At 38.3% G+C, this 25956-nt stretch overlaps 1 protein-coding gene across 1 annotated transcript in view; it reads left to right on the forward strand.

Annotated features, from left to right (window-relative positions):
- Positions 1-9347: 9347 nt before the first annotated feature.
- Positions 9348-25956, forward strand: part of LOC309510703 (uncharacterized protein) — a gene marked incomplete at its 3' end in the record, with an annotated part of 52369 nt that continues 35760 nt past the window's right edge. Inside the window, exons 1-4 of the mRNA XM_082185575.1 lie at positions 9348-9699; positions 14474-14596; positions 14922-14981; positions 15105-15176. Of these exons, the coding sequence (XP_082041701.1) occupies positions 9624-9699; positions 14474-14596; positions 14922-14981; positions 15105-15176 (331 nt within the window). The 5' untranslated portion in view covers positions 9348-9623. The remainder of the gene's footprint in view (positions 9700-14473; positions 14597-14921; positions 14982-15104; positions 15177-25956) is intronic.

Raw genomic sequence — 25956 nt, forward strand, 5'->3', positions numbered from 1 at the left:
GACGCGCGCCACATAGCGGCGAGGGCGTCGGCGAAACTGCAGCGAATAGCCTCTTTCTATAATGTTCAGCACCCACTTCGAAACCCCGGGTAGCTTTGCCCATGCGTCTGCATGGATAGCTAGGGGTTGAATACGAAGCGCGCTCCGCTCGCTCAGCGATGGAGAAGCTTCGGTGTGCTGTAACACAAGCGTGGCGCTCGTGACATTTGAGGCATGGGGCGCGCTGATGACAGCGGGCAGATTGCCCGCGCTCGACTCCTCTGCGGTGGTTAACCGCGAGGGGGAGGGCTGGGCGGTTCCCGTGGGAACTGTCATGTCTATGTGTGGATGTGGGCGCGGGACAGCGGGCACATTTATCACACCGAAAGCATCGTTCGCTTGCGTGAAGCGAGTGCACGTTGGTTTCGTTTTTACAGAAACCGTGAGACATGCATAACGTGGTGTTAGTGGGCACATTCACCATGTTTGAAGCGCAATCGGTCTGAGTCGATTCATGTGCGCGAGCCCTGTGTGACGGGCTGTGCTTGTGTGTAGAGATGGGCACTGGGCAGTGGGCATTCTTCTTACACATAAAGCACCATCGGCCGTGGCCGGGACACCAGAAAAATTCACACTTATGGGATTTATCTGGGTAGCCGTAAAAACGGCGTTTGTGTGCAGGCAAGCGGGTGACAGAACCGACTTGTTTACTGCAGGATACACTGGAACAGTCACATTTACTGGAACTGAACGAGCGAGAAGTTGCCATAGAAACAGAGAGCGTCAACATGCTGGCGTTTATTGCAGGCCTGCGTGCATTACAACAGGCTTGTTCACTGCAATATTGACATTTCCAGTCGCCTGAATTCCAGAGGGGAATGGGAAATGTATAGGAAAAAGGAGGTTGGTCCGTCCGCAGCGGGACCAGAAAAACTCCCTTTTTTCCTTACGCCAGTGACGCACGGAACACCATAGAAACGGTGTTTGGGTGCAGGCGAGCGGGTTGTACAACGCGCTCGTTGGCTGCAAAATACACATCTGCAGTCGCCTTTTCAGGGAACTGACAGAGCGAGCATTGACGGCATAATTTTATCTGCCGGTAGACCCGGGGATCGAACTCGGGTCTCTCGCGTGCAAAAACCTGAGAGTCTGCCACTGGGCCACAGGGGGAGACACATTGTAACTCAGTTAGCGCGAGTATTATAAGAGAGCGTCAACGTGCTGGCGTTTGTTTGCAGGCATGCGTGTATTACAACAGGCTTGCTCACTGCAATACTGACATTTCCAGTCGCCCGAACTTCAGAGGGGAATGAGAAATGTACGAGAAAGAGGAAGTCGGTCCGTCCGCGGGGGGACCAGAAAACGCTCTTTTCTCCTTTCGCCAGTGACGCACGGAAACCATAGAAACGGTGTTTGGGTGCAGGCGAGCGGGTTGTGCAACGCGCTCGTTGGCTGCAAAATGCACGTCTGCAGTCGCTTTTCAGGGAACTGACAGAGCGAAGCATTGGCGGCATAATTTTAACTGCCGCTGGACCGGGATTCGAACTCCGGTCTCTCGTGAGAAAAACCAATGATTCCGCCACTGAGCCACAGGGGGGGAACGCAAAGGTTTTCGGATGCACGAGCATATAAGAGCGTCACATGCTTTCTTCGGCGTATGCTTGCAGGCGCGCTTGTATTAAAACAGGCTCGCCTGCTGCAATATTGATATTTCCAGTCGCATGATCAGGGAACTGGGAATATGTATGAGAAATTGAAGGTCAGTCCATCCTCGGAGGAACTAAAAACACACCTTTCTCCTTTCGCCGGTGAGTGACGCATGAATGGGGCGCAGAAGGCAGGGTAGCTTTCTTATAACGTAAAGAAAAACTAACCCCGACCGTCCGCTTCCAGCCTCCCTTGTGAGCGGCGCAGTTTGCGCGGCTTGAACAGAGGGAGAGAGAAAGCTAGCCCCGTGACCGCCCGCTCCTGACATCCTCTGTGAGCGGCGCGGCGTGCGCGGCTCGAACAGAGGGAGAACAGGTATCGTCCCCCAAGCAGGCAAGGCAAGCGGGCGAACCGGCAAGCTTTGCGGGTTGGGGGGGGGGGGGCGGAGGAGCAGTCTCGGAGAAGGATGCCAGGTGAGTCCTCAGAGTCACCATAGGCAGTACCTAACTCGCAGTGAGGGCAGTCGCCGTCAGCGAGTGCGAGAGCTGCGTGATCAGGAAAAGGGGCGTCTTGAAAAAGACGCCCAGCTCTTTTAGTGCAATGGGAGTGTGTGTCGCGGCGGCGAGCACACACACATACATAAACACAGTAGCAGAGAAAGGATATAATGCCGGAAAGCGCAGCAGGAAGGCAAGGAAGGCGGCGCGGCCAGCGACTTCAGTGACTCGTCCCGCTGAAGGTGCTCTCTCTCGACGGCGCGGCTTCTAATCCAGCTCCAGCGATGCGTGTGCTTCGCTTGAAGGATGAAAAATCAGATAATAGCTGCCTGCGAGCGATATTTATAGGCCTAGACCACGCCCATTTCGGCGGGACGTGACGCAGCGGGCGCGAAGTGCCCTGATTGGGTCTGACGTCACGCCAGGCCTCGCTCGATAGGCTGCTGCAGTTGCCGCAGAGCAGCCAATAGGCGCGCGAGCTGTCTCGCCTATGTCTGCATTGCTGCTGCAACGCGTTTTGCATTATTACAAAATTAAGGATAATTTTTGGCTTCAATATCTCGCGGAAAAGGATTTTCCCCTAGCGTAAGATATCTTACGCAGTACGAGAGACCTCTCGTAAGAGAACAGCTCAAACATGCATTTTAGTGTCTGTAAAACCTAGGGATAAACAGTTTGCCCTACTCAATATTTTTGTGGAAATATGTGTTTTTTTCAGTATTCTTTGATCAATTTAAAAAGAACAGCATTTTTTAATATAAATATTTTGTAACATTATAAATGTCTTTACCGTCATTTTTTATTAATTTAATGCATCCTTGCTGAATAAAAGTGTTAATTCTTACTTATACCAAATACAATGATAGTCTGATAAATTATATTTTAAAATGTATTACAATAGAAAACAGTTGTTTAAATTGTAATAATATTTCACAACATTACTGTTTTTAGATCATAAATAAATGCAGTATTGATGAGCAGAAGAGACTTTAAAACATCTTTATTATTCATTTTGACCGGTACCGTGTGTGTGTGTGTGTGTGTGTGTGTGTGTGTGTGTGTGTGTGTGTGTGTGTGTGTGTGTGTGTTTAATGTTTTGATCGTGAGCGCACATTCGCGACGTGACGTCTCAAAGCAATACCGGGTCCATAATGAAAGAATAATTGAAAATATAGGATACCCAGAATAATCGAAGATCTAAATTAAATCATAATCAAGATTTATAATTATTTTCTAATAAGAAACACAATCTAAATTCGATTATCATTTGAAATTGGAGTCAAATTAAGCGTAGAGCTAAAGTAATATTGAAACTAAATTCGAATAAATAAATTGAATACTGACAAGTCATACACGCATCATACCTTCGCCCACACCGTTGGATTCCTTCATTGGGCCAATGGCTGGTCTTTACAGGTGATTGTCGTCTGAACCTTTCTGGATCCACCATCGAATTGATAAGTTTAATTATAGAAAAATGGCTATAAATCTCCACCTCAAACATCCTCACACTCATAGCTTACTAGCCGAGACTCTTCTTTATGTGGACAGATGTGACGTAATGACACAAAGACATGCTCGAATTTCCCACGGAAATCCACCAGTACCACTGGAATTAAAAACATTATTACAGGCTTACCGTTTAGAATCGAGCTACGGCAAGCAGAGAGTGTTGAACACTGGCTGGTTATGTACTTAATTTTTAACCCTAAAAAGTTATGGACTGTAGCTTTAAACAAAACAAATGCTTTTAAATCATGCAAAATGATGCTAGCCTTGGTAGCCTTATTTGACTCTTGAACATGTTACATTAACCACTAGCAGGGTTAATGCAATACATTTGCAATTCAACAAGCTTTTTTTTTTACAAAAACATTTGTCATTATTTTACTTCCATACAACACCCCCCACCCACTTATAATATCAGACTGGATATTGAGTCTCTTAAATTTAACGCATTGAGTGTTTGATTCAATTAAAAAGCGAATTAATTAATTAGGGCAATTAAGCTTATGATGCTTTAGATCCTGGCGTAACTTTGCATTTAGTCTTCCAGAACACCCGAAGAGTTGATATATTCATTACAGAGTTCATTTTACAATAAGATTTCATATACAGTAAAGTAAATGGCCCCTCTTGGCAATAAACATGTGCAATACACAACACTTTATACATTTATTTATTTAACACACCATACTTATTTACAGTTTCTTGCATTTGTAAATACATAGCTGTAGATAACAGTATTATTTTTAAATATTGTTTGTATATTGCTATTTCCTATTTACTTATTCTATTTTTATTATTTTTATTATCTGTGTCTTGTCACTGTCTTTCTGTTTGTGCTGTAGAAGCTTCTGTCATGTGTAAACACACCTGGCAATAAAGCTCTTTCTGATGAAGTATTATGTCCATAAAGCTTACAGAACACAAGTTAAAGTTTAAGATTAGTTTATTTATATAGCACTATTAAAACATCAACAGCTGACCAATGTGCTTTACAACATTACAATACAATATAAAAAAAAAAGGCAAAACAAGTAGAAAAATTAATTCACAAGTGAAAACAAAGACAATTATATCAACAACAGAAAATACAAAGGAAATATATATATATATATATATATTTATTTATTTTTTTGATAAAAATAACCAACTGAAAGCAATTACAATTTAATCATCTAGGGACATTAAAAGCAATAGAAAAATAGAAAAATCTGTAATGTAGATGCAGTAAACTGCCTAATGTGAACTAGTAAATTGTTCCAGAGTTTTAGGACCCTCAACAGCAAAGGCTCGTTCTCCTCTTTGTTTGACTGAACTATATACTAAGAGTTACATTTCCATGAGATAAGAGTGAATTTTTATTGGCCTGGCCTTACACATAGACATCAATGACTGTATGTAAATTAATGAATGTTAATGTAAATGTATCAGTTTCTGTGGTTGATTAAAAAGATCCTGATAGGCTTAACAGTTGAACTTCTGGACACACATTCACAACTTAGGGGATCCACAGATTAAAAAAGGATAGATAAAGGATAAAGGATAGATAGCATGCCTATAAAACAGAGGGTTTCTTTCTGGAAGTTGCACATCCCGAATAACCTTCGTGTTCTTCACATCCTGAATTACCTTCGTGTTCTTCACATCCTGAATAACCTTTGTGTTCTTCACATCCTGAATAACCTTCGTGTTCTTCACATCCTGAATAACCTTCGTGTTCTTCACATCCTGAATAACCTTCGTGTTCTTCACATCCTGAATAACCTTCGTGTTCTTCACATCCTGAATAACCTTCGTGTTCTTCACATCCTGAATAACCTTCGTGTTCTTCACATCCTGAATAACCTTCGTGTTCTTCACATCCTGAATTACTTTCGTGTTCTTCACATCCTCAATAACCTTCGTGTTCTTCACATCCTGAATAACCTTTGTGTTCTTCACATCCTGAATAACCTTCGTGTTCTTCACATCCTGAATAACCTTCGTGTTCTTCACATCCTGAATAACCTTCGTGTTCTTCACATCCTGAATAACCTTCGTGTTCTTCACATCCTGAATAACCTTCGTGTTCTTCACATCCTGAATTACCTTCGTGTTCTTCACATCCTGAATTACCTTCGTGTTCTTCACATCCTGAATAACCTTCGTGTTCTTCACATCCTGAATAACCTTCGTGTTCTTCACATCCTGAATAACCTTCGTGTTCTTCACATCCTGAATTACCTTCGTGTTCTTCACATCCTGAATTACCTTCGTGTTCTTCACATCCTGAATTACTTTCACAGCTGAAGATGCGTCTGTTTGTCGTCTCGATGCTGCTGGTGTTTGGCTTTCCGTTCATCATGACTGATGTTGTAGATTCATTCAAAACATGCAGTCAGTTTTTTTTAAAAGATCAGCCTCCAATGATTCCTGGCATTCTGGAGAAATCAGTCTCAATGAATCAGAATCGGTTCAGAATAATCTGTCAAAAATATAACAACAGTTACAGATTTGCAACTCTCTACGACACAATAAATAAGATCCCGATATTCTCATCTTACAAATATACTAGGCGTACAGAGAAACTACTTAAACGTCCTAAATGGAGGAAAGAGCCACAGGTGAGGTTGCAATTTCCTTTCTTTCTTTTTTTCTTCTTTTTTTGTTGAAAAAATCCACTATTGTCTCTTTTTTCTGTGTCAATTATCTGTTCTGTAGCTTAAAGATTCAGAACAGGCCGTGGACGGAGACTATAAGAAAAACACAAAGAATGTGAATCGTGGACACTTATTTCCATGCAGCCATGCAGCTGATAATGACACTGCCAAATCTACATTCACACTGACCAATGTTGTGCCGCAGTACATAACCTTTAACGGTGGGAGCTGGAGCCGCATGGAGCAAACAATTACAGGGATCATGAATTCTCACTGCCGTGATGAAAAAAAACCTGGGAATATCTCAGCCTATGTGTTGACAGGAGCTGTGCCGAGCACTGAAACACCACCACATATATTGAATAACAGAGTCAACATTCCCTCACACATGTGGACAGTGTTCTGCTGCTATAACAGTAAGAGCAAAAAATATGTGTCTCAAGCTCACTGGGCTGAAAACATAGATGAGGACATAAAGGAAAAGAAATCTATCAGTGTAAAGAAAGACCCTGAAGGAATTACAGGACTTTCTGAAGAGCAAATATAATAAAGTAAGCTCACTGTTTAACGGTGACTGTTTGGATCTTTTAAAAGCAGATGCAAGTCCACCTCTAGAAGCAGAGGCTTGTGATGATGAGCCAGATGTTGAGGAATAATCATAGTGGTCCACCATTAAAATTTACCAGCAGCATTTTGGGCCTGGTTATGTGGCTAGTTTGTCTAAATGTAGAGTTGGTATGAAATAAAAAGAGTATAACAGATTTGTTATTAATTCTGACCCTGTTATTTCTTTGACAACTTCAAAGCCATACAAATAAATGCTTTCAAATCATGCAAACTAATACTTGTGTCTACAGCTTTATTTATGTGTTGAACATGTCACATCAACCGTCTCAGTGTTTTGGGGATAATATAGAAATATAAATATTGGCAATTATTTGCAAAAGACACAGATCCGGTCACAAAGGAACACTAGGGCTTAGGACAATTCTCCAAATGCCACAAGATATATGTTGCAGCGCTTGTAGTGGTGTGAAGGAACTCACACATCCACAGTCTGTGGATTCACAGGTTTATTTTTTACAGTCTATGGTGTGAACATCAGTGTTAAAGACCATCATCTTGGCTGCTAAACTATTTGAGAACAGAGGCTGACTGAACTGCGAGACTTTTTGTGGAACTAAAGTTTGCTTTAAAAAAGCATTTACATTTCTACAACCACTTCAGTTTTATCTGTCAAAAATATAGTTCCAAAGAAAAAGACTCCAAAAATGAAGGTTCAAGATATACGTTTGCAACTCTCTATGACACAACAAATATTATCCCTGTTTTCACAACTTACAAATATACTTGGGAAGAAAAACAATTCAAAATACCAAGAATTTCATAGATGGTTGAGCCTCAGGTGATGATTTTCAAGCTGTACTTGATATTTTATTCTTAGTTTTAATGAAATAGCCTACACTGGTCAGCAGAAATAAACCAGTTTCCCCGGTAACCTCTGTACACCAAACAACAACAGGTCTCGAAATAACCAATAACCCCGGTAACCTCTGTACACAAAACAACAAGTCTCGAAAGATTTCTCCCACTTCACGATAGTTTGCCAACATACAAGCTAGCTAGTAGCAATAGAAGTTAGTAGTCCTAAAATGTATAACGTGCTATGGTACGGTAACATTTTTTTATTGATTTTTTTAACACAACGTTGTGTTTTTCAGTAACCATATTTCTGTTAAAACAACCCAGCATTTTTTAGAGTGTAACTATAAGATTTGTGTGCTATAGCTAAAGGAATACTGTAAATGTAATGTGTGCTACTCTTTTGAGGCCATATTATAGGTTTGTGTGAAAAAACAGAATGGAATTAAATCACTAATAATCTGATAATTTAGCACTTTTAGTCCCTGCAGCTTTTGCCTGTTCTGTCACTTTGTATTTCTCTGTTCTTTTCTCCACAATACTTCCATAATTAAATGTCTTCTATCTGCTTTATTGAAGGCTCTAGTATGATACATTGCTTGTGAAGTTCATAATTTGTAAGTTACTTTAATGATAAAAGAGTGTAATAAATGAATAAATGTTATGATATTTTATTACTGCATCTAGTCTGATATTGGTATGATTGTGTGAGACGTCTGAAGGGATGAAAACAGGGAAAAGTCTTGTAGAAACATAAAGAACAACGCAGCAGTAATATATCTGTCTGTAGTCTTTTTATACCATTATGTTATATTATGTTACACATAAATACTTATTTTGTTTTCTTTTCTTAAAAAGTCGCTGATTGGTTTCATAAAAATCTGCTGAATTGGTTTAAATTATTTCAGTCTTTTTAAAGCCCTAACATTGAGTTCTAGGTTTAACAAAACAAAGCAAAGTTGGTTTGAAAATGCTCATAATTTACTCACCCTGGTGTTGTTCTAATGCAATATATTGTTCTTTCTTTTTCAGACCACAAAATAAGTTGTTTTTTTTTTTTAAATGTTCAGCTCGTGCTCGTCTATTTATATCTATATGGCAGTGAATAATGACCAGCATCAAGCTTTAAAAAAGGATACAAAAGTATCACAGAATGATCCTATGCAACATGTGTCATGTATGAACTTATATACTATACATATACTGAAGTGCAATATTGTCCAATCCAAATGTGACACAATCTGGCTTGAAATATGTTGACATTTATTTTAAAAGGTAATTTAATTTAAGTGCCTCAAAGCTCCTATAGTAGAGTTACTGGAGGAGCATTGGCAATATTTACATTTACATTTATTCATTTAGCTGACGCTTTTATCCAAAGCGACTTACAATTGCTATATATGTCAGAGGTCGCACGCCTCTGGAGCAACTAGGGGTTAAGTGTCTTGCTCAGGGACACATTGGTGTCTCACAGTGGATTCGAACCCGGGTCTCTCACACCAAAGGCATGTGTCTTATCCATTGCACCACTCACACCACACACTCATTCTTGCTGGAACTTATGGGATCCTTTAAACACTTTGTATTCAGTTCAGAGGTTCTGGAGTCACCTTTTCATTACATTAAAAGGTTTCAAAATCTGCTGCAGCAAAATCTAAATGCCAACAATATGAGATTTTATGCTTAATGTTTGGGGTTGTAAATCAATAGTAATCAGCCTCATTCTTCACTTTTGGAGAACACAAACATATAATTATACCTTATTTTTTAGAGGTAGTCGAACATGTAGTTGCCCAATTTGTTTGTCAGACGCATAACTTCATTACTTCCAGTCTGTATTAATAAGGATGACACTGTATGTGGCTTCCTTATTCTGAACAAACTCGAGCAGGACTGAAGTCTCAGCGGACACGTCTTCTGGCAGGCTCATGAAATGGATTCAATCTATGAAAATTCTGATTTCATACTTTCACCAGTTGCTTCGGGTGAAAACTGCTCTCAACACAATGGTAAGGGTGGGATGTTTTCAGTATGCATTTGTTTCTATTTCAATGATAAAAGGTGCCTGGAGGAACCTTTGGGGTTTCTTCACTTTGCCACACCAGCGGAACCGTCTCTGGCACCCTTTAAAAAGGGGTGGTTGTCTGAGGAACCACACAGGTTTCCAGAGGAACTCTTGTATAAGGCACTGTGTGGAACAGTTTTGGGGGCCTCCAGGAACCAAAAATGTTGTTACTATGGTTACTATTGACTTCTATTATAATTAACAAACTGAACCAAATACAAAATAAGAATTGTTTATTACATATTTTAGATCCATTTGAATACATACACTTCCATGCACTTGGGGGAAAAAAGCTAGTAATAGATTAATATCAATGAATACACACAAAAAAATTTGTATAAGGAACTGTTCGTTTTTTATTTAAGGGGCCACCGGAGGAGTTTTGAGATCTGTTGTCAAAAAAGACATGACCCTCCCTTCGCCAGCAATACATTTTTCTATGACCCTCCAAAATGTTTGTGAAAAAAGGCATGACCCTCCCCGATAATTTATTGATTAGCCTACTTCTGTACTGGTTTGCGCTTGGCAAAGATGTTCAGATAGCCATTGTTTTTTTTTTGTTTGTTTTTTTTTTTAAACCATAAACTCTTGCTTTCTCATCTTACTAGGGCTGTAACGATAGACCAAACCTACGATTCGGTTCGTATCACGATTTTTTATTTTAGATTTGAAAAAAAATCATGTTTTCGGTGCTGATGTTTGTGACTCGTTCAACATGTGGGTGGGGCTGCCAATAAAGCATCTAAAAGCTGTCACAAAGAACCAGCAAAAGTAATGATTATTAATATGTCAAATATAGCAAGGAAACATTTTAATTGTTTATTAATAAACAAGTGTTTTCTGTGTCGACTGCAAAGATGAAGTTGACGATGCGTCGCGATCTTCTCAGAACGCGCCAGAGAGAAATGCACATTTCATAAGCAGAAAGCAGTCTGTTTTCCTTCGTTTTGAATTGTTCTGTTTAAAAGTAGACATTTCAAGCTTTCTATATATTTCTCAGGTCTGTGAGGCAAGTAGCATACCTTACGCTGAGTTTCGGTTCATTTATGAGACAAGAGTCCAGTTCACTCGCCCGCGCCTCCGTGATTATCTATTTTCTACTATATTTACTTCTTATTTATTAAATCCAGACGAAACATTGATTAAAATTAAGATACAATTAATAAAAAAACGAAATTCACTTTAAAGAAAGGCTTTGTGTTTTCTGTTTGAGGTCTCTGTGAAATTTTTAAAGTCGCTTTCAGAGCAGTCATGTCCGTAATGGAGAACTGTCACGCCCGTAACATTGTTTTGTTTTTTTTTCACATAAATGCGAACAAGAAAAATAAAATAAAAATAATATTTTATGTTCTGTGGAGGCCGATCTTTATTCATCCGGTGGGTATATATCTTTTGGTTTGCACAGTGTAATTTATAGAAGAATTACTAAAACATATTTTGCCACCTAAAAGTTAAAGATTTTTTTGTGTCACGTCACTTCACATGTGTATTTCCCTCATATTAAATATAAAATTGAATGTGCAGACTGATATTTTTCTAATGTCTTGACTCCTTTATTTTTCTAATGTCTTGACTCCAAAATATTGGTATTAAATGCATTTTCTGAGAATTTATATTTCAAGTTTTGACTGCAAATGTTACGTCTATAACACTGGAATCGCCCAATTTTAACGAATTTATCCTCAACTAGTTTTTGTGGTGTAGGTCTACGTATTTTATTATGTTAACTTAAATAATACTAATAGTAATTTAAAGATGTGGTAGCCCTACATCTTACACATCGTGGAAACAAAATAAGAATGGAACTAAAATATGGTAGTATCGTGCTACAGCGCACATTCTATCAGCAGCAGTTCTGGCGCCTCAGTCGCAATACTAAACTCGACGTTCACATCACATGTTAATGCAGTGGTAGAGTTACACTCACAGGACACTGTGCACTTATTCGCAATCACAAAAGTTACATTTTGAAGTTCCTTGAGTATCCGACAGGATATTTGAGGCTCCTTTAGTTTTTACAGTCTAGTTCCAGTCTTTATTTTGCTTTAGTTCTCCCAGGCCTTAATTGTAGTTTCTCTTTTGATTTTGAATGAGTTGCTATCTAGTCTTTTATTTATTTTTCTCTCTAGTTCCCTGCAAGGTTGCAGTCTTGTTTTTGTTTTTTTGTCTTTAGTTTGCAGCTCCAGTCATTTATTCCTAGAAATGATTTAGTTTGCTTTCCTCTTGTTTGCAAGCTAAAGTCATTTTTTTTATATTTATTTTTCTTTTCTAGTTCCAGTTGTTTCTAGCTTCTTTATTTTGTTTTCTCTAGTCAGTTTTTATTCTTGCTCATTTCACGTTTTTGTCATCTCTTGTGGTCTTGTCTTGTGTGGGTTTCTGCCCTGTCCTGATCCTCCCTGGTCTCTGACTCTCCAGGCCTCCAGATAGTCTGGTGCTATGTCTAGTCTCATCACCTAGTGTCAAGCCTCTGGTATCTCACAACTTTAATTTATTACATAAACTGACCAGTGTGAGTAGTAATTCAGCAGTTGCGGGTAGTTCGGTAGAATGAGATGTCCTCATTCCTTTATATATGCGGGACTCGCGTGTGGCGCTGATATCTTTCTCTCATTAGCAATCGTGACCTGCTTCATACCACAGTCATGTTAAAAACATCAATGTATTCACTCATCCATAAACATTATTTCCCATAAACATTATTAGATCCATCGGCATGACGACAAGTTCCATGATTCCGCTTATTCACTGCTCATCAATCTACGCCTTTGTTATTGTAAGAGGTTAGCGTCCCCTAGCGGTGAAAAAAAATACATATTGTAGCTTTAATGATGTAAGGAACAACAATAGAAGATTAAAACATATGATTTATTGAATTATATGACGATAACTTTGTATTTTCATTTGCTCCCTCTGCTAAAAGTACTGAGAATTGTAGTTGTTTTAGTTATGATTACATTATTAAATGTCACTGGTAAACTGGTAAAACATTTTAAAGCATCAAAGGAATTGTCTCGCCTAATAAAAGCATAATCATAAGCAGTTTGTTCAATAACAGCGATTATGTGAAGAGCTCTTTCAATGGGACAGTTAATAACAATTTGATAATGAAAGTTCAAAACTGAAAGTTGCTGTTTTTAAAGACTTTCATACTCAAATGGGAACTCACATGTGTCAAAATCCAGCTGTCAGTCACTGATTCCAAAAACTGTACATAATAAAAGGTCCAATATGTCATTGCATTCAGAAGCATGGAATATTGTTGACAATAGTAATAGCATGAAATTTCAACAATCGCTGAGAGAGAATTAATTCCCCAACCAATGGGCTTCAACCTTTGTACAACCATATGAAAGAAATAAAGCCAAACTGGTTTGTAATAAGTGAATATGGTAAAATTGTTTTTGGAGTTGTTTAATCATCCTCTGGTGAGATATAGATTTTATATGCAGTTGCTTTCATTTAAGGCCGTGTGGTTGTAAGACAGTTGTAGTTGTGTTTCTCTTCCCTTTTTTCTGTTCATGTTGTTCCTCTTATCTTCAGTGATTCTGTTTGTTAACTGCAGGTGTCATAACTAATGCTCAATCATCACTTTTGTGAATCTTCTGAAACTGCAACGTTGCTGCAGTGTTACTTTTACTCTCTATACTCTCTCTCTCTCTAAAAGTGTTACTTTTACTCTCTATACTCTCTCTCTCTAAAAGTGTTACTTTTACTCTCTATATTCTCTCTCTCTAAAAGTGTTACTTTTACTCTCTAGATTGGGACGATGTGAAAACTGAGCAGTGTATGTTTAACACTGAAAATGTGTACTGTGCCAGTAAACATGTAACCGGGGGGTGCCCTTTTTTCAGGTCAGAGCAACTGCCCCTCAAAATTCCTGTGCACGTTCCTGCTTGACAGCATATACACGGGTTCGTGTGCACGATGTTATTTTTGAAAACGAAGAGGGGTGAAATGTCCGTTTATGAAAATAGCCATCTTTTGCCATCTTAAAGGTATAGCGGAGGATCTTTCCAAATTTTAGATAAGACCCGCCCTCTCCACTTTTTGAAAAGTTTGATTGATTCACCAGAATGATTGACAATTAGGAGGACCAATAGTTTAGACTACCCACCAGGAAGTAAAACATCCTCCGCTATACCTTTAACTTTTGCACCCCTGGCCTGAAGCAACTGTGATGTGTGAACTGGTGTGAAGTTTACCATTTAACTTCCTGTGAGCCGACTACAAGTGTTTCAATTGCTCATGTTAGGCTATTTTAAAGGTTTCTCGTTTTGATTTGGATTCTCTGTAACAGGATTTGAGACTGGAATTGCTGACGACTCCTTTCGGCAGTTCATAATCAAATAATTATTTAGGAGACAATAACTTTTTTTGTCATGAGCTTTGGTCTTTAAAACTTTGCAAACCTTTTACATTCATAAGCTATATACACATGCACTGCATTAAAGGTAATATTCACATTTTTTCTTACGTTTATATCCACATGTTCTATTCCATTTTCTCTTATCTTTTCAGTAACAATGGTCTAAATAAAATCACACTGGCAAACATTCAGACCAGAGTCAACTATGATGAAAAAAACTGATGAATTGACACTTTAAACTCTTCTCAGGAGTCATCTGTAATTTCAAGAATAGTTCCAGACAGCAATGCTGGACTGATTCAAGGAATCAGAAATAAATACAGTTTTTTATTTTATTTTTATCTAACCCCAGGTAACTCCACTGAAGAGAGAGAAAGAGAGGTCACTTCTCCTAAGTGGACTAAAGTTCTTCTGATTGTTCTGGGTTTCTCTCTTGTGTTTGCTCTCGGAGGTCTCTGCGCTCTCTGGGTGATTTGTAAGTATAACTGATACTAGATCTTTGCTCTGTTCAGGGTTGTATTGGCTGAGTTACTGTATGCAATTCTATACTTCACTTAACACATGTAGCATTAACACACAATTTTTTGTAGCTTTTTATTTGTGAAATCATACTTCTCAGCAAAGATGTTTTATAAGGCAAGTGTTGTCAAACAAATCTCCATATTGAATGTGTAAACTGACATTAATTAAGCCTGAAGACTTCATTTACAAACTCCATTCAAACTTGTTTTGTAGATCTTGACATGATGTGGACTTTCATCAAAAACACATTTTCCTCTGCTGCTTTTGTCTTTAATCAGATAATCATAAGCTTGCTGATTTCGAATCACTGAATGAGCTGCACATCATCAACAGCAGAGGTGAGGAAACTGTATTTCATTAATGGTAGAGCACAGACATGTTTCATTAACAGTGTTGAGTGTTTATTGAACTCACCATGTGAGAAACATTATCTGCTTGTTCTCCTGTTGTCTTTTCACCAGCCATGAAGAAAGAGTTTAATTATCTTACAGCCAGATACGACACACTGAGAGAACGGCTGTCCTTGTACGACGGTGAGTGTCAGTTTACATTCAAGCTTAAGCCCCTTTCACACAGCGCTTTGAACCCGGCAAATTGCCAGAGCGCCTTCTGTGTGAACGCAAACTCGACCCGGGATTTATGCCGGGATCGATGCCGAGTCGGGACCTAGTAACATTGCCGTGTTCAGTCCCGGAACGCGCGCTGTGTGAACAAAAGCAGTAATAATGCCGTGTCGTAGTGATGACGCTGAAGCCGGGATCGTTCGCCAGCTGTGAAACGGTATGTAAAGCGCAATTTTATGATCGAATCAGAGAAAAAAATGCACAAGCATGGTTTCTCGAGAGAGAGATCGCAGCTCATAAGCAAACTTAAGACGCTGCTGAGATTACAAGTCACATCGATGTCACGTGTCTTTACGGCATTTTTACGGGTTGTATGTGAACGCACTCTCTGATTCCGGAAAATCACTGGCAGTGTGAATGAACCAAAATCAAACGAACCCGGGTCAAATCCCGGGTCACTTTATCCGTGTATTTTCCGGAATCTCTGTGTGAAAGGGGCTGTGACACAAAGTGTGAATATTTCTGAACATGGAACCAGTTTGATTAACTTTATCTGCTTGTTCTCCTGTTGTCTTTTCACCAGCCATGAAGAAAGAGTTTAATGATCTTACAGCCAGATACGACACACTGAGAGAACGGCTGTCCTTTTACGATGGTGGTGAGTGTCAGTTTACAAGCTTAGTGTGACACAAAGTGTGAATATTTCTGCACAGGAACCAGTTTGATTAACTTGATCTAAATAATGGAAGGTTTAATCACACTTTATTCATCTTTCACAGCTCAGTCTTGTAATATCTCTGTGAATGGCTGGATAGCTTGTCGTGGAAAACTGTATTTATTCAGCTCTGATAAACTGAACTGGAGAAGCAGTCAAGATGTCTGTGTTTCAGAAGGAGCCGATCTGGTGACCATAACCAGCACATCAGAACGGGCAAGTCAGATCAATTAGAAATGAATATGTTTTGATCACACAAATAAAACAAATCTTTAAAAGGGTTTCTATTAACCTATAAATTTACCTTCACATTTACCAAAAACACTTATTTTACACTATCACTCATGTACATTTTCCCCATTAGGATTTCCTGGTCTCTAAAATTAACGAGACACGCTGGATTGGTCTCAATGATCTGGACACTGAAGGACACTGGGTTTGGGTGAATAACCAAACTCTCAATGACACCAGAGTACAGTAAGAACTCTGCATGTGTAATCATGTCTAGGAATGTTAATCAATATACAAATATACAGCTGTTTTCTAAAAATATTATTGCAAGTGTATTATTGCTTGTTTGTCTCTTAAAGGTTCTGGGCGTCGTCACAACCTAATAACCGGAGACAATATGATCCGTCTGGAGAGAATTGCATTGCTCTGGGAGATGTGAATACCAACTTGGACTCTTGGTATGATGCTTCTTGTAGAACACTGAACAAATTTATCTGTGAAAGGGAATATTAATATTCCTCCATCAGTGGTACTGCATGTTATTAAAGAGGTCTAGCATGTAAATGCACAGAAAAATTGATTGTTAGAAAATTTCTTTTTGTGTGTGTGTGTGATTGTGCCTGATTTTGTCCAAAAATATTGTTCATGAAACTGTGCTGCGGTCAGCAGGTGGAAGCCTTGCAGTTCTTCTTGGAATAAAAAGTTTTTCTTGGAATAACCAAGTGCTTAAGTTGCCTACAAATAAGAGTGTATGTGGACAACATCTCTTTTGTTTATGTATCTAAAATAACTGCAAAAAAAGAACAAAAATATTTGAAGTTTAAAGGGTTAGTTCATCCAAAAATTTTATTCTGTCAATGAGATTCATTCACGCTTGAGCTTCAGCAAGAACCAGTGAGGTTCATTCTCATGTTACGCAGCACGTTTGAGCTTCAGCAAGAACCAATGAGGTTCATTCTCGTGTTACGCAGCACGTTTGAGCTTCAGCAAGAACCAATGAGGTTCATTCTTGTGTTACGCAGCACGTTTGAGCTTCTGCAAGAACCAATGAGGTTAATTCTCGTGTTACACAGCACATTTGAGCTTCAGCAAGAACCAATGAGGTTCATTCTCGTGTTACGCAGCACGTTTGAGCTTCAGCAAGAACCAATGAGGTTCATTCTCGTGTTACACAGTACGTTTGAGCTTCAGCAAGAACCAGTGAGGTTCATTCTCGTGTTACGCAGCACATTTGAGCTTCAGCAAGAACCAGTGAGGTTCATTCTCGTGTTACGCAGCACATTTGAGCTTCAGCAAGAACCAATGAGGTTCATTCTCGTGTTACGCAGCACGTTTGAGCTTCAGCAAGAACCAGTGAGGTTCATTCTCGTGTTACGCAGCACGTTTGAGCTTCAGCAAGAACAGAATTTCTGAAGACAATTTAACAACAAGTGGGACGCTGTCACGATCCCGGTTCTGTGTTTTATAAGGACTTTTGTGTTGAAATGTATTCTCAGTTTCCATTGTCTGATTTTCTTTCCTGTGTTTCTGTTTCTCTGATTACCGCGTTAGTTCCTATGGTTACCGTCATCAGACACACCTGTAGTTAATCATGCTTGATTTCCTTGTGTATTCAAACCCTTGTGCTTAGATCATGTTTTGTTAGTTGTCGTTTGCTCTTATGGTGTTCGGTCGTGGGGTGCCTGGATGTCCTGGTTTTGCCCTTTGTGTTCGTGTGGACTATTTGCCTCTTTCCCGGTCTGGATTATCTGTGTTTTTTTTCTTTTGTTATTAAAGTTGTGCACACTTGGGTTCTCTCTCTGCCTCGTCTCTACAAACCCATTACAGACGCACATTACATATCTCAGCTGTATCACAATACTGCCCTACACAGGCAAAAGACCTTAACTCACCAGAGTGTGAAACTGAGAAAAATGACGTTAAAGTTTTTTTTGTTGTCCAGCCAATTGTATGATAGGTAGGACACTGAAAATTTGCCAAGTAGTTGTCATAATGAATATATTTATCTACATAAATTTTTTTTTAGCTCAAACTTGACCTTTGACCCTTATTCGGAAGTTACTGCATTCTGCCTTTGCATTATCTGCAAAACAATAATGGCTCATACAAAGGCAAAGTACCTTAACTTCTAATTTATTGACCATTTTGACTTTTATCACTCTATAAAAACATTTCTATGATAACAATGATAGTCTTAAAATAACATTTAGTGAGTTCTGTTTAGAAGGCTTAATATTACATCAATAGAATATTATAAAATAAAAAATAATGAGAAGGCTACTGTACTGGATCGTTTTAAAACTTTATCGGTGTTCTTAATTTAAGTAAAAAAAACACTAAAGAAGAAGTTAAAGTAACCTTTCACAAATATTTCTTACATTTGAAAGATTTGATTTGACACACACACACAGGCGCCTCTGTTTTCTGACGTGCTCTCTCTGCTTGCCGTTGCGGATTGAGGAACGCGCTGATTAGCCGGTTTCATATGTTGTGTGTGCAAAGATAAGCGCCAGTAAATTTAAAGTATATGCTTAACGGCCCAAAAACCAGGACATTTTCATCACTTTATAAAAAAATAACAAAACAGCCACGACGGCCAGGACAAGACGTGAAACCATGACATGTCCTGGGAAAACAGGACGTTTGGGTCACCCTAATTTTAACTGTTTAACCGGACGTCTGCCTACTAATAGCCTACCCACAGCGACACTTAAATGTCAACCTCCGGACAACTTGCACTTTGATAGATTACGTTAGCCAACCGGCACATGATGGATTTAAACAATGGATTGTCTTCTCGGTGGATGTCGTTTTCCATGGATTTTGAGTTTGACCATGTTAAAAAAAGGTAAGCTGCAATCTAAGTTATATCTGCTGGGTTTGTTTGTTTGCGTGGTAATGTTTTCTCCTCCCCTTACTTATCGTGAGGCGTCCCCAACCCACTCGCGTTGTTTTCAATTACATATAGGCATTAACGTTACACCGTAACTTCAGCGCGGCAAAAATGTAAAGTTGGTAAAACAAAGGCAGAGTGCCTTAACTCCAACTGTAACTTGATTCCAGCATTCTAGAGTGCAGCGGAACAAAGCTAAAAGACCGTAACTGATTCTGCTTTTACTTTCCCTCTGCTTTTGGAAGTTATGACAAAAACAACATCTTATTTTTAGCAGAAAAGAACAAAATTGACTCAAGATATTTTTCCACATGATAAAACTGATGTCCATTGTTCCAAAAATGGCAATAACTCATTTTGACCAAAATTGAAGTTAAGGTCTTTTGCCTTTGCACGGCAGAATAGGTTACACACATAATTTAACTCGACATTATCACACACAATTAAATCACCGATAAGGCTTTCATTTGCTCTGATGCCTGTATGGTTACTATTCATATTTAATATGAATAATGCATGATGTATAATTATTCTAAAGTGAAGATCATGGTAATGCACTAGCAAAGACTCTCCTATTAAAGATGATACTCCGATTAAAGACTGAATTCATTGTAAACTTGAGTTTTTTTGTAAGGTTTTGAATAGTAATTCCTTCTGGTGGATTTAGTAACACTTGAGTCATTACCAGGATCTTCACTTTAGATTACTGATCCAAATAATTAGTAGTTCCTTTAGAAAGAGTCATTACTATCCAAAGGAATATAATGTAAACTTAGAAAGCAATGCAAGTCACTTTGAATAAAAGCATCAGCCCAATGCATGAATGTAAAAATGGTTCTTGCACCTTGATATTTGTCTATGAATTATATGTTGTCGTTTTAAATCCCCAAAAACCTGTAGAATAGATGAACAACAATCTAGTAAAATAACAAACAGAAGCCAAAATAGGGACATATAAAATACATTTTATTATCCATTTTCTGAAGCTACACTGTAGTGGCTTCTATATAGACACCATCATCAGGAAAGACTGCCGGACACCGATGCAACATAACAACTGTCTGCTGTGTGTCCCAGCTTCAATATATAATTATTGTATGGAAAAAAAAAAACAAGGAAAAAAGGAAGAAACCTAGTTTAGTCTCTCTTTAGTTTGTTTACACTCAACATAAAACTGTGGCCCAGGGCAGAGAGAGGGAGTGTGTGTATGTGTTCAGGGCTGCGCACCGGCGGCTGCAGGAACCTGTGTGGCGAGAGCACTGGGAGACGAGATGACCGGAGAGCCGGCGATGTTGGCCATTGGCTGGGACGAGGACATGGATGTGACGCCTCCTACAGGCAAACAAACACACTCAGCATTTAGAAGCAAACACACTTGCAAGCTTGGTGGTCATAGCGCAACAGTTTGTCCAGGAAGTCCAACGCTTCGGTACTGACCAGGTGCTGGTTCTCACTGTGGACAAACCGAGAGAGAGAGAGAGAGAGAGAGAGAGAGAGAGAGAGAGGGGGGATTACTGATGAAAGAGAGATGGTAAAATCCTTAAAGTGAGAACAAAGTATTACATTGATAAACAATCACACATCTCAACGTACCTTCCCAAAATGTCGTTGAACCGTGGGTCGAGCTCAATGTTGTATTTGTCGATGTAGTCGTAGAGGTCCTCTGTGCCCAGGACTTTCAGTAGCACCTCACTGCACTACATGAGATCCAGGGGGCAGAGTTGGATCCAGATCAGGGGGTGGAGATTGGTAGGTTTAGGTATATGTAAGGTGGGAGGAGTTGGATCTGGATCCAACTCCTCCCCCTGGATTTTGTGTTCTGCAGTGAGGACCATCTCAGGACTTTGGCAATCCGTACAAGCTGGACAAAGACACAGTACTGGTTAAAAACAGCAGAGGGCAGCAGACACACATCCAACAGATCAAACCAGCTGACAACTGAAGTCAGCATTACACTGGTTCCCTCCACATACACACACACACAAAATCGATTTTTCCATTGGCTTTTGGATTATTGCAGAAAATAAGTTCCTTGACCAACAAAAGTTTATGATTCTTGACTGTTTTATTCATCATGAAAACCTTCACAAATTAACATAAATTTTGTAAATTTTTAAGCCTAAATTCAGGCTAGTTTGCTGTTTGCAAGTAGGCTACGTGATTGTAAACATAAAGTGGACAACTGAGTAGTCGAGTTTTCCTGTTCGGTGATGATGTTTAATGTTCCGTAAACCTCTGTAATCCAACTGGTTGATGTTTTGTTTTGTTTTATCACAAGGGATAGTGATGTATTTTATGTTATAAAATAAAATGAACTTGAACTTGTGTTCACCAGGAACCTTATTTTAGGCATTTAACCACAAATCCATTTAAAAAAAACAAAAAAAACACTGACTTCAGAACGTAGACCGGAAGTGCTAAAATGCACTCGTTTTCAGGTTTCAGCCAACAAAAAATTATATAGGCTACTTATAATATTATCCTTATAATTGTATATATAGTTAGGCTATGTAATTTCTATATAATTATATATAATACCAATATATTTTAGCGCTGCAACTAATGATTATTTTGATAATCGATTAATCTATCGATTATACAGACTCAAATTTGTTGTTGATTATTTTCATTATTGATAATGGACGATTTTATAAATTAGTTTTATATACAATATACAATTTTATATGATTGTAATTCATATACTTATGAGTATGCAAAGTAATCCTCAAACCGAGTTATAGCACTTTGTAACAGTATAGGATAAGTAGGCTCTCAGCTGTTGTGGGAATTCCCCCTCTTTCCCCTATTCTCCTCTGTTTTATTGTTAATTATTATAATAAATCAACATATACGCTGTCTGTGTGTGTCTGTGTGTGCGCATAAAATTGGGGAAAAGATGAGAAACCAGAAATCTATCAGCAAATTCCTCAGTCTCAATTTCCACCAATATGTCTGATGTCGTGGTCTCACACCCCTGGACAGGCCTACTGGGGCGCTCCTCTTCCGGGGCGAGGGTCCGCACTGACCTCTTCGGGCACTGGCTGACACGTCGCAGCGGGACTTTTTTGAGACTTTATTTTTCTGCCTCATATTTAAAAAACATATATGGGAAGAAAAATATCGGATTGCAGGGGCTGAAGTGAAGTAATACCTTGGTCATGACCTAGTGTTAATGAGTCTCAGGAGACATGAAAAGAATAGATTATTCGCTCAAGACCTTTTCACTACCTATTCTTATTTGGGAATAGATGACTCACTGAAAATGTTCCCTACATACTCCTAAATCAAAATATTCTCCTTCCTTTCACAACTGCATGAATTAATATGAGAATTGGTATTGTGAAGTCCTCTTGCAAGGCACTAAAATATGCTAAATGACAATTCTTCAAATAGCCATAAACCAGCAGAGCTGTAAATCAGCAAATTATTCTAATCCAAGTTCACTTCGATTCAGTGATGTTTTGAAAAAAAAAAAAAAAAAATCCTCTTCTGCTCTGTGCACTATTTTTAAATGTTTTGTGTTAAATTAGTGCTTCTGAATGGCTCTGAATGTTGGAAAATAGTGAAAGCAAACATGAACAAGGTAGAAGCCTTTCATAACAGTTGCCTTAGGAAGATCTGCAACATCTACTTGCCCAATACCATCTCTAATGTCAACCTGTACAAAAAGACAAGATCAAAAAACATATATCAGGAGATCAAGATTAAGATGGCTCGGACATACTCAGGATGTCTCAAGAAAGGATATCTAAAGTGGCTTTGCTTTGGACACCGCCTGGCAGGAGAAAAGGAAGCAGTCCAAGAACAACATGGTGACCGAGCTGGAAGAAGTGGGGCTCTCATAGGGAGAAGCACAGTTCACAGCTCAGGACAGACATAGATGGACAGAGCTATAGAAAAATCCAGAAAGGGGATTCAGCCAAACATGGGGTCATCTAACAGTAAACTAGACCAGTTTTACACACCTATTTTCTGTCAAATGAGAAATAATTATGGAGGTGAAAGTGACGTGTATTATTGTGGGTTTGAAAGTAGAACAGTATTTAAATGACGATATTAAAGTTTTCGTCTGAGAAAGAATGTGAACGCAGTGCTAAAGAAAGTGAAAAGAACGTGTGAGTAAATGAGGGAGAAAAGAAAGTTAAAGGAAAGTTGATAGATGGAAGTCGTAAGAAGATTGAAGGTTAAAAGAAGGAAAGATTTAAGTCTTAAGGGAATCCTTTGAAGGAATATTTCTTTTTATTATTTTAATCTCTTCTATGTAAAGCACTTTGAATTGCCATTGTGTATGAAATGTGCTATATAAATAAACTTGCCTTGCCTTGCCTTGCCTATAGCGGCCTCATGGCTCACACGGGACGAAGAGGATTAAGTTAAGTGTAAGTTAACTCATTTCTGGGGTTGGCCTACAAAAACATAGACATAATAAATACATAGACGCCCTATTGGCCGCTGGATCGTACGTCAACGGCGCCGCCATACTGCGGAGGGCAACTTTCCCATACCTCTCATAACGAGAATTGAGAAAAATGGCTATTTCGTGCGCTGCTTGGGGCTTTACAAATCGCCACACAATTGAAAACAGGTCTCAGGGAATTACCTTTCACAAGCAAAACTGAAAATTTGTTTCTGGTTGTATTTCATTTACTATTTTTATTTTCAGAGGGGAAAGGCCGCGAAATTTAAAAATACTACTGTTATTGTGTCACGAAATGTAGTTTTAAGAGTTTTTCAGTCGACAATGTAGTTGTTTAAAGCTCAAATCTGTGGTTTATTTATAAAGACAGCGCCTATTTAAAAATGTTATCTGGCGGTTTCGGTGTTGTGAGATCCAGCGATCACCGGGCGCTCAGCGCTCATGTACCCCGCCGAGAACAGCCTTACCTCGGCTAGTGCTTCTGACGTTCGCCGCTGGTTCTGATGTCTTTAGTCTAGTGGTTAAACATGAGAATAATTTGTCTTGTGTATATCTAACGGGCGATCTTTGGTCTCAATAATCTATAATTTGTTCCTTGGCAAATCGTTTTGGCTAAGGGCAAAGTGAAGTTTCATAACTTTATATATTTAGCCTAGGCTATTTAACTTTAACGTTGTAGCCTGCTGTATGTTTGACTCAATCGTTTACTTTATTTCTTCACTTGTATAGCTTCTTATACCTTTTAAAAACTGAAATTTAACAAAAAGAGACAGGGTTGTGTCATTTTATTTTATATAGCCTATGTAAGAATATTTTAAAATATATAAATTTACATGATTTATTATTGTTATTATAATAATATACCACTTGTGATTATCAATCTATTATAGGCCTAGTTATGCTGTTAAATTATTGTACTATTCATAGTAACTATTTAACTTATTATTTTTTATTGTCTATATTCTGTAATTGATATTTCATATTCTATTGCTATTATTATAGTATTATACATAAACTATATGCTATTATCAATAAATTATTATTATTATATTATAGTACTTATGATATTATATAATTATACTTTATTACTATTTTATTTGCTGTATACTGTTTGTTTATTTTATTGACTAAACTATTTACTATTAGCCTACTTCTCATTTTATCTTATATTTACTATTTGCATTGCACTGTACCATATCAGATGTATTACCATAAAGGATCCATCAGTTATCTTTGTTATTGCTAAAATCGGTCAATGACAGAATATGCTTTTTCCACAATAAGAAAACTTTATTTAATTTAATGTGAAAATTAAATGATATCTCAGTATGGGGGTGTTCACAATTCTTATCCAAGAATAAAAAGCTAAATAGGCTACATGACAAGCCTGAGCTTTGGCCATTCCTTATTAAAAAAATATTTCTAACTATCGAGATTTTAAATAACTAGAGATGGAACTTTTTTGTGCACCACGTACAAACCACTGAAATCGGTTGATAAATGTATTTTTATTTTGGGGGGTTTTTATCCAGGAAAAAACGCAGCTCACCTGTTTACTTGCATTTGATTACAGCGCAGTCTTGCACTCCGCAAAATGGCGGACGCGTTGACGTATCGCAGCAACGTTCCAAAGCGGCCAATAGGGCGTCTATGTATTTATTATGTCTATGTACAAAAACATATTCCCTGCATCACTCTATTGAGTTAAGGACGTATCAGCTTGCACCATCTAGAGTTTCATGACAACTTTGTATATTTGAAAAGATACATTTCAATTGTATCCCCTTGTCCACATGAGCTATTGGTGCTTACATCCTGATGATTGCAGCTGGCTGCTATATTTTTAATTCAAGTTATCCCTTTAATATTTCTTGATTAAGCAAACACCAACAACACAAGGACAGATCTGTAAGGGTGGAATTCCTGCAGTGGTTCAAGCTGCAAGACTGCCGAATGACTAAAGAAAGGTTATTAGCAAGATGGTAGAAAACTGCACATTTATTGTCTGTTCCACCCACTGCCACTTATACCAACGACGGAAATAAGCGCAGTTACAATAGCTTAATATGTGGGAGAGCGTTGCTATAGAGAGGGACGATATTGTATTGCAATTTGTAGCACTTCAAAGTCAATACCATATCAAAACTAGTTAGCACATTAGTTGTAATTGAAAAGGTTTAATGACAAAATATGGTTATGGTTACACTTAAAATAGTTACAAAAAAGATGTATGAAATGATGATAACTTTGAATATAATTATGAATAACTTATTATTAATTGTACCCAGCATATATGAAAAATGTTACCTGAGAGAGAGAGAGAGAGAGAGAGAGAGAGAGAGAGAGACCTTTGAACAACTTTTATTACAAAAATTTTAAAAACAGTCTTCAATCAATTATTTAGCCAACAAGAAAAACTAAATAAATAACAAACACCCATAAACCTTTTTACAACCATTATCATCATATATAATTATACATGAATTTGTAAATT

Source organism: Leuciscus leuciscus (assembly GCF_965113295.1).
Source record: "Leuciscus leuciscus genome assembly, chromosome: 12".
NCBI classification, from domain to species: domain Eukaryota; kingdom Metazoa; phylum Chordata; class Actinopteri; order Cypriniformes; family Leuciscidae; genus Leuciscus; species Leuciscus leuciscus.